Source organism: Lynx canadensis, chromosome E1 (assembly GCF_007474595.2).
Source record: "Lynx canadensis isolate LIC74 chromosome E1, mLynCan4.pri.v2, whole genome shotgun sequence".
NCBI classification, from domain to species: domain Eukaryota; kingdom Metazoa; phylum Chordata; class Mammalia; order Carnivora; family Felidae; genus Lynx; species Lynx canadensis.
The window spans coordinates 34,872,725-34,881,673 of NC_044316.2; the positions used below are offsets into that span (position 1 = coordinate 34,872,725).

The 8,949-nt window shown below is 57.2% G+C and overlaps 1 protein-coding gene across 1 annotated transcript; it reads right to left on the reverse strand.

The window, feature by feature from the left end:
* Positions 1-2,700: 2,700 nt before the first annotated feature.
* On the reverse strand, positions 2,701-8,128 carry TMEM92 (transmembrane protein 92). The gene is made up of 5 exons (XM_030296170.1): positions 8,023-8,128; positions 4,783-4,808; positions 3,860-3,934; positions 3,529-3,724; positions 2,701-3,301 (listed from the first exon to the last, which is right to left on the reverse strand). The coding sequence occupies exons 1-5, from the start codon at positions 8,089-8,091 to the stop codon at positions 3,194-3,196; spliced, it is 474 nt and encodes a 157-aa protein (XP_030152030.1). The 5' UTR covers positions 8,092-8,128; the 3' UTR covers positions 2,701-3,193.
* Positions 8,129-8,949: the final 821 nt, after the last annotated feature.

An 8,949-nucleotide genomic window follows, 5' to 3' on the forward strand; every position in this document is an offset into this window, starting at 1 on the left:
CTTTCCCGTGTCCACTGATGATCTATTCCCTGGTTGCAAGCATGTCATGTGTGTGCCAAATGTCTGTTCTTCTAGCCTCTTCCTCATAGCAGAGCTGATAATATGTGAATTGCTGTCGATCAAAGTCCACAAGGCAAGTCTTCATAAACTTCTAAAGCTGCCTATATTTCCATTAGAGGGTTTTTTTTTTTTTTTAAATCTGAGAGCAATGCTTGCTTATTGTAAAAAATACAACCCGTGACAAAGCATACAAAGTAAGAGAGCTCCCTTATAATTGGCTCCCTCCGTCCCTCCATCCCACGGTGCCAACCACTGTTAAGTGTGGGGAATGACGGAGTGACTGTGGCACGGTTCGTATCCTTCTAGATCTTTTCTGTACATTTGCAAAGGAAAAAAAATGTATACACACACACACATATACATATATACACACATATATACATACAATATGCACGATTGAGTGTATATTTACAAATTGAGATCATTCACTATTATTCTTCTGCAACTTGTCTTTTCTCTCTGATGATGAAATCAGGAACATTCTGCCAGGTCAGTGCTTCAGATCTCCTTCATCCCCTTTAAAGGATGCATTGCACTCACAATATGGATGGATCTGGTATATTTCACTGGCTCCTGTCAGTGAATATTTAGGGTGTTTTTGTTTACCCCCCGTTACGATGCCTGCAATGCACATCATTCTGAGCTCTTCTGTATGAGCATTTCTTCCTTCTTTCGTTCCTTCTTTCCTTCCTTCCTTCCTTCCTTCCTCCCTCCCTCCCTCCCTCCCTCCCTTCCTTTTTACGTAGGCTTCATGCTCATCTCAGAGCCCAGTGTGGGGCTTGAACTCAGGACCCTGAGATCAAGACCTGAGCTGAGATCAAGAGTTGGACACTTAACTGACTGAGCCACCCAGGCGCCCCTGTAGGAGCCTTTCTGAAGGCTCATTCTCAGAAGCAGACTTGCTGGGTCATGAGCATTTAAAATTCTAATGGGGAGGCACCTGGGTGGTTCAGTCGGTTAAGCGTCCGACTTCGGCTCAGGTCATGATCTCACTGTTCCTGGGTTCAGACCCTGTGTCAGGTTCTGTGCTGACAGCTCAGAGCCCAGAGTCTGCTTCAGATTCTGTGTCTCCCTGTCTCTCTCTGCCCCTCCCCTGCTCGCCCTCTGTCTTGTGCTCTCTCTCAGAAACAAACATTAAAAAAAATAAAATAAAATAAAATTTTAATGGATACCAGGTGCTGGACACATAGTAGGAGATTTGTAACTATCTGTGCCATCAAAGGATGCTGCTAGATTGCCCTCCAGGGTCACACTATTTTCCCTCCCACCAACAATACAACAGAGACATAGAACTGGCCGTTTCTGCCACCAGGTCCCAGCAAGGTTGGGCTTCAGGAGGCCTACTACCCTTCAGGCCGCTCTCCTGCTGCTGGGGGAGGATCTAAGGGCTCTCGTGTCATCTTTGATGAAAAGAACGTAGCAGAAGGTGACCTCCTCCTCCAGGTCTGTAAATCTCATTGCTTACCATCCTCCCACCCGGGTGGGTGCTTACCCAGTGAGGGCATCAGCTCTGAGACTTCTCTAACTGGGGCTAGCCTCATTTACATCAGGCAGACAGATCTTCCTTCTTCCTTCTGCTCCCCTAACCAATCCCTGAAACTGAAGGGAAATATCTCATGGCCGTGCGCATTCTCCTAACTGCCAACCCTGACCCTGGTCCTCGGCCCTAACTACTGTTCTCCCCTTGGACCTCTGGCCCCAGCCCCAGCCCTAGCGTCTCTGGAGCTGGCTGTGCTGTGTCCCTGCTTCTGGCCCTGCTACCTGCCTGGGTCGTGACCACCCCCCCCCCACCAAAGGATGGGTATTATCGAGAGCCCTGGAGGAGGCTTACAGCAGGGTGCTACCTCCAGTCCTCCCAGGAGTTTCGGCCAGTCTTGCCGCTGTGCCCTCTATCTGGGGAGGAAGGCCAGCATTCATGGGCTGCAGGGGAGCAGTGCAAAGGCAGGACCACGGTGGAGGAGCCATGCCCTGCCTGAGCCCCGAGACACTGGCATGGAACGTGCCTCTCACTCTGCCTTGCCCAATGCTAGTCCCCCAGCTCCACACTTTGCCGGAGGTCCCATGGTGACTAATGCCCCACGAAGACTGTTCTCTTGAGCCGAGGTGGTGAATGCTTCTTTCCTCTTAGGGGTTAACCCTGCAGACGAGCTCAAGTGGGAGCACCTGGGAACCACACCGGGCTTGAAGAGAAGGGTGAACCTACCCTTTCAGTCTCCTCTTTCCAGGAGATTCCAGGGTGGGGCAGATCGAGATCTCCAGAGGCCCTGCCCCACACCCCTCTCCTTTGCCCCCTCCCCACCCTCACGGCGAGAAAGGCAGGGAGCTGAGCGTCACATCTCCTGAGGAGAGCAGTGGGAGGACGGGATGGGGAAGAAAAGAACAGTTACTCCCACGTGGTCCCCAACTTCCTGTCCTCCTTAGCACCCTGAGACCTGGGTGCTGGGTCAGAGCATCTCCAAAGATCCTTTACCAGAGGGTGGTTCACAGATGTTCTGTCCGCCCTGGCTCATCATCAATACATCAATGGTGGGATTTGGGGGTGTGGGGACCAACCCCCACCATCCCCCCCCCTCCCCACCCCCGCAGTGTCTGGGCTCACTCCCCAGTCACCACCCCACACAGCCAGAGGCAGACTCTCAGTGACGATCAGCTCAGGTTTAGTGAGTACACGTTCGGGGGTAGGGGGCAATGGGGTCTTCCCTATTCAGGTAGACCCAGGGGTGGCTCAGAGCCCACGCAGTCCAATCGCGCACGAAACAGGAGTGCCCTCTATAATATCTCGGAGCTGGCTGCCCAGCCAGGATTTGTATACCCCCCAGAAATGGGGTTCTCTCCGCTCCTCAGAGTGGCCCATTGTATTGTCAGGCACCTCCAAGCGTTGACATGTTCCTCCTGGCAGCCTCTCACTTGGGATGGGGGTTGGGGGGTGGCCGCTGACACTTCTGACCGGCACTCAGGACAACAGAGGCGGCTGGTGGTGGAGCGGGAAAAGCAATAAGTTAAAACCAAGAACAGCAAGAGACATGGCAGGACGGATGGGGGCATCACGGGGGTCCCAAGAGTCTCTGGCTTGATCCAGGAAGCACTGGGGAGGAGGTGGCCGATGATGTCGTAGCTCCAGGCAGGAGGTGGCTCAGAAGGCTGGGTTGTCGATGCCCCTGGGCATCCCCGAATATTCTTCAGGCCTGACACTGTAGGGAGGGGGTGGCTCCATGGGGGGCAGGACGGGCTTCAGAATAATCTGCAGGGGAAAGAGGGAACACAGAGTCTTCTCAGGGCCTGGCAGCGGCCGGCACCCGCCAAGTGCCGGCCGTGCGTGTTTGCCAGGGGGAGGGGGGACCCATTGGTGGCTGCAGGGCCCTCTCTAGGTCCAGAGGCCTGGGGTAAGGAGGGCCTCCCTGTAACCTGGACAATAGGGAGGTATGGCCAGCTGAGGAACCGAGCAAGGAGTGGGGCAGAGACACCTACCTCGCTGTAGGGGGGTGGGGGCTCAGAGGTGGACGTCCTGACCCTCTCTGGGGGGGCGATGGAGGGCGGCTCCGGGGGCCCCTGGTGATCCGCTGGGGGGTCCTGCTCCTGTTCTCTGCAGCTGCGACAGAACCGCTTAGCGAGACAGCAGATGCACAGGAGGGGGAGGATGATGAGGAAGGTGATGACGAAGATCCTAGGGCGAGGAACCATCAATATCTCCCTGAGTGTCTGGGCTGTCCGGGACCCCCCCACCCCCACCCCCCGCCACCGTGGGCAGGAAGGCCAGTCGCCCTGAGGACTGCGCCCGAGGAGCTGGCCCTGGGCTCACCTCAGGGGACTGGAGAAGAGCTCATACTCCTGGCAGCAGCTGTCACCACAGCATTTGAATCCTCTGGGGCAGGTGCTGGGGGAGCAAAGAGACGCTGCTGGTCCCAAGGTGGCAGGAAGATCCCGGCCTCCCCAAAACTCACCCATTTCCTAGGGCCCAAGCCACGCCCTAGCAGCGGGGCCCAGCGGGAGGACACCTGGCGCCGGGACCCAGGATCTGGCTTCTAGGCTCATCTCACTACTTGGGCCAAGTTCCGCTCCTTTCTGGGTCTCACTTTTCCTCATCCATAAAGTGGGTATAATGAATGTTCTGTCAACATCACTGAGCAGGGGTGGGGGAGCACGTGGCAGTGGGTGCCAGGGCACTCTAAGGAGATGGCTGGGGAGGGGAGCAGTGGCGACTGTCCCTGAGCTAACTCGAGGAGCCCTTGCCGGTGCCCATGGACTACGACGAGGTGGGAAGGACAGGGTGTTCCCGGAACACCCAGGGCTGAGTTGATGGAAACATTCATCTGCTCAGGGACCACCCCCTCCTCATTGTGCTCAGGCTTTTTGGCATTTATATATTAAAGTTGGCACAGATGGTTTGCCGGCCCCACCCAGGGTGGGGGGGGGGGGGGGGGGGGGGAAGCCCTCAGAGAAGAGACAGCAGAGAGAGGGGTGGGGATTAGGCTTTAGACCCGCCCACAGGCAGAAGCTGCTTGGCTGGAGAAGGAGGGCGGGGAGGGGGTGGGATGGGAAACGCATTGGTGGGGGTGGTGGGGAGTGGGAAATGCGTTCAGGCTAGAAGGGCAGTGGGTGAGGATGATGGGTGAGATGCTTTTCTGCCCCCCCCCCCCCGACCCATGAAGGCAGACAGGGCAGGGCAGGATTTGGGGTGTCTCTTCCTCAGACAGGAAGTTACAGCCCAAAGCCCAGACTTACAAGAAGAGACCACATTTGGCTGCAGCCTGCGGAAGAAAAGAGGCAGAGGTTAGGGGCCGTGAACTGGGGAGCTCATCTCTACCCACCCGCTGCCCAGGTGCAGAGGCTGCCGCAGGTTCGCAGCGGGTCAACCCCTTCCTGCTCTCCACCTCACTCCAGGTCTAGGGCTGGAGCCCCAGCTGACACCTGCGGCCCCAGCCCTCCTTTCTCTCCTCACCACACCCCCACAACACCTCCACTCACGCCCAGGTCTGTCAGCTGGCGCCTTCCCGCCACCCCTCCGATCGATCTCCTTTCCATGTGACCACGGCGGCAGTCCAGGGCACCAGCAACTCTCCTCCGCACCCCCCCCCCTTCCCCGAATCACTCCCCACACTGCAGGCAGGTTCGTATCCAGCAAATCCGATCGCCCAAAACCTTCCTGGACGCTCCCTTCAGTGGCTCCCTGTGCCCGGGCCCCCAGCGATCAGCTGCTGCCCCCTTGCCCTCTTGCCCACACATCCACAACCACTGGGAGTCTCCTGCACACGCCTGGCTGTTTGACACTTGCGGGTAAAGGCAGACCACCTTCCTCATGCCTTCATGATCTGCATTCACCTTTCGGATCCCTGCCTGGCAGGGGGTGGAGGGAAGGAGGGGGGGGGTTTCCTCGGTCTTTGAAGCCACCCAGATCCTCCCCTGTGGGCTGGGTTTCTCTCCGTTTCTCTTCTGCACCAGAACTATACCCATCCAGGCTCTAGTTTCAGAATGTAACCGGATTAATAGCAATTATGTGTCTAAGCCCTGCCTGGAGCATTCTTTCCCCCAGGTATCCTAGCTCCAGCACCCCCTTTCTGCCCCTCTTACTTAAAAATTAGGGGCACCTGGGTGGCTCAGTCGGTTAAGTGCCCAACTTCGGCTCAGGTCAGATCTCATGGTTCGTGAGTTCGAGCCCCGCGTCGGGCTCTGTGCTGACAGCTCGGAGCCTGGAGCCTGCTTCAGATTCTGTGTCTCCCTCTCTCTCTGTCCCTTCCCTGCTTACACTCTGTCTCTCTCTCTCTCTCTCTCAAAAAAATGAATAAACATTAAAAAATAAAATAAAATAAAATAAATAAAAATTACGTCCACTCCCCCAAGGCACTCCTTTCCCCTCACCGAACTTAAGTTTTCTCTCACAGTTCTTACCCACATCCAACATACTACACAGTTCCTTTTAGCCTGTTCATTGTCTGGTCAGAAGAAGGTAAACTCCAAGAGGGCAGGGATTTTTGTCTGTCGTCACTGTTGAAAAACCCAACAGCCACAATATTGGCAGAATGAACTAAAGAGCCTTCTCAGATGACCTGGTTTCCTTTCCTCCTGGCTGCTCAACTTGGGGGTGGGTGGTGAGAGATGGCGATGGCGGGGGTGGGGGGGGATTCAGGGGTGGGAACTCCTTAGCGGAGGAGAGGTTATCTGTCACTCTACCCTAGCCTCTGGGGACAAACAGCCACAACACGAGCATAAGAAGCCAACTTTGGCCAGACTACCGTGTCTTTGTACCTTTACTCGAAATAATTCAATCACATCTCAGTTGCTAACAACGGTAAAGCCAAGAAAACCAGTGACAACCAATGACTGTTGGGCTGATTCCCCTTTTCTGGGCTCAGCCGCAGGCCAGGCGGAAGCCTCCCCCCACCCCAAACCTTGCCCCCTGGGGACTGGAGCTGGAATCATGAATGAATACTCCCCCACCCCCACTCCCCCACCCCCCTCGCTCCACGATGTCTGGCCCAGAGAGGGTGAGATCTTCACAGCACACAGGGGCAACTGCAGAGCTGGGGACAGACCAAGGGGGTCCAGGCACTCAGTGGGACCCTCTTGCCCCTCAGATTCCGGACCCCACTTTCCTGGGGTTTTTCTGGCTCCCAACGAAAAGGACAGAACACAGAAAGGTTCAATCAAGAGTTGCTGTTGGGGAGGGCAGATCTCCCAGATTCTCTCCTCCCCCCCCCCCTTTAACCTGGGGCAGGTCTTGTCTGGGGTGGGTCAATCTGAGTTTTTTTCGAGCGTCACTGTGGTTGTAAAGAACCTCAGCTTCCGTACACGTGCAGCGTGGATATTATCAGCACCTGCCCCCTGGGGCTGCTGGGAGAAATCAAGAGGATGCTCAGCTTAGTGTTGGTACAAAGGGCTTGCCTAGACTAGGTGGAGAAGGAGCTTGAAGGCTTCGGGGGCAGAGCCAGGAGAGTCTGCACAGTTGTGTGAACGTGCCCTGTTCTGGGGAGGGGGCCTGGGATGTCCTGGCATTCTCTCTCTCTTTTTTTTTTTCTTAATGTTTATTTATTTTTGAGAGAGATAGAGCACCAGCGGGGGAAGGGCAGAAAGAGGGAGACACAGAATCCCAAGCCGGCTCCAGGCTCTGAGCTGTCAGCACATAGCCCTACGCAGGGCTTGAACCCAGGAGGCAGGGCTGGATCATGCCCCAAGCAGAAGTCGGACGCCCAACAGACTGAGCCACGCAGGCACCCCTGTCGCAGGCATTCGTAAACAGAAGTGAGAAATCCCTGTTTTAGACCCATGTCAGTTGCCAAGATAATCTGCCATCCCAGGAATGGACAGATTTCCCGCATCATTTTCAGAGTTCAACGGAGGAATGGGAGGAAGGAGGGGGTGCTTAATCCCTGCCTCAGGCTCAGAATCACTGATTTCAGAGGTCAACGCAGCCTTGGGTCAGGCAACCAGCTCAAGTCCTGCACAGACTAGAATCCTACCCGTGGCTCCTAGAAGGGGTGGAAGGAGCCTTCTCTCCCCTAAGGCACAGGCAGAGACACAGTCCCAGAGAGGGCCAGAGCTTCTCCCAAGGTCACCCAGCACTAGAGGAACAAGACAGTCAGGGAGACGGGCTGGCCGGGCGTCCAGACCTCAGTCCCGGCTAGTGCCCGCTTTCGGACTAGCGGGAGGAAGCGGGATGAGCCCAGGCTAATATGAGGGTCAAAGTCCCCACTCACAGACAGGCGCTAGGTGTCAGATGGTGGTGGGCGGGGTCCAGGGCCCTCTACACGGTCCCCCCACAGGCGAAGGAACCCAGGCTTTCTCAGGGCCTTCCTCCGCTGCCCCCACCTCCACCTCCCAGGCAAAAAGAGAAAGGAAGTTGCTAACTGTGTACGGTCACCAGGGAATCCTGACAAAGGAAGGTGGTGACGGCGCTCCAGAAGTAGGCCCCTGACCCACAAAGTTCAGGGCCCTGGAAGTTCTATAGCTTACCTCCCAAGCGCTCACCTGTTGGGGGCCAGCCAGCAGGCTGAGCAGCAACGTGGGTACGAGGCCTGGGACCCAGGTGTCGGACATCCTGGCGTGGGGGCCACAGAGCTTCCGTGTGTGTAGGGGGAGGAGGGGAGAGGCGGGGCCACGACCTCTCCCACGTCTCTCCACCTATGGGGCCCCGCCTCGGGCGGAGGCGGAGCTTAGGCACCCGCGAAGGGCCGGTCGTGGGACAGGGCGGGGGAGGGGAAGAAATCTGGGTTGGGTTTTAGGAGGTAGAAGAGGTTAACTGGAAAAAAAAAATTGTGGGGTCAGTGCTAGACTGCAGAGCCACTCCTTGCCAATCCCCGCTCCTCCACCCCTAAGTGAGCCCGGGCTTGAGAGGGACAGTGCTGCGCCTGGCCCGGGGCCGGGATGGGGGGATGGGGGGATGGGGGGGTAGGGGGGGTGGGCGGCGGGGCGGGGGAGGATGCCGGCGAAGCGACCCGCCCTCTGTAAGTGCCTTTCCACCTGGGTTTGCGGGGGGCAGTGGTTGCGGGAGAGGGAGGAGGAGGCTCGGGAGTGGATTGAGGGCATTGTATGGGGTGGGGTGGGGGGTGGGGTGGGGGGTGGGGATGTGTCACCTTCATTTTTGGCCAAGAAGGAGGGAGAGGCGGCCTGGTTGATTTCAGGAGCACAGCGCTAGTACACTCGCGTCCCCCGGCGTCCCCTGCAATCCTGGGAGGATGTGGGGACACACTTCCTCCATTGGACTTGGGGGAAATTAAGGCCCAGGGTTAAGAGCCGCGGCCGCTGGGGCCAAGCGGAAGCCAGGCGAGCAGGGGAGCGGCGAAGCAGGCCCATCCGGATTCCTTGGAAAGACCCCGCGGAGGCTGTCCCGGCTGAGAGCGCCGGATTCCGACCCTCGGCGGCCGCGCCCCAGCCCTCCAGGCGCCCTGTGCTTCC

What these genes read in the sequence shown, in the direction of transcription:
- TMEM92 (XM_030296170.1), bottom strand. Translation starts at nt 8,091, where the DNA reads ATGTCCGACACCTGGGTCCCAGGCCTCGTACCCACGTTGCTGCTCAGC. An exon ending in GCCAAATGTGGTCTCTTCTT is followed by an intron (nt 3,935 to 4,782) that starts GTAAGTCTGGGC and finishes TTGCTCCCCCAG; the next exon opens with CACCTGCCCCAGAGGATTCA. An exon ending in CCCCACCCCCCTACAGCGAG is followed by an intron (nt 3,302 to 3,528) that starts GTAGGTGTCTCT and finishes TTTCCCCTGCAG; the next exon opens with ATTATTCTGAAGCCCGTCCT.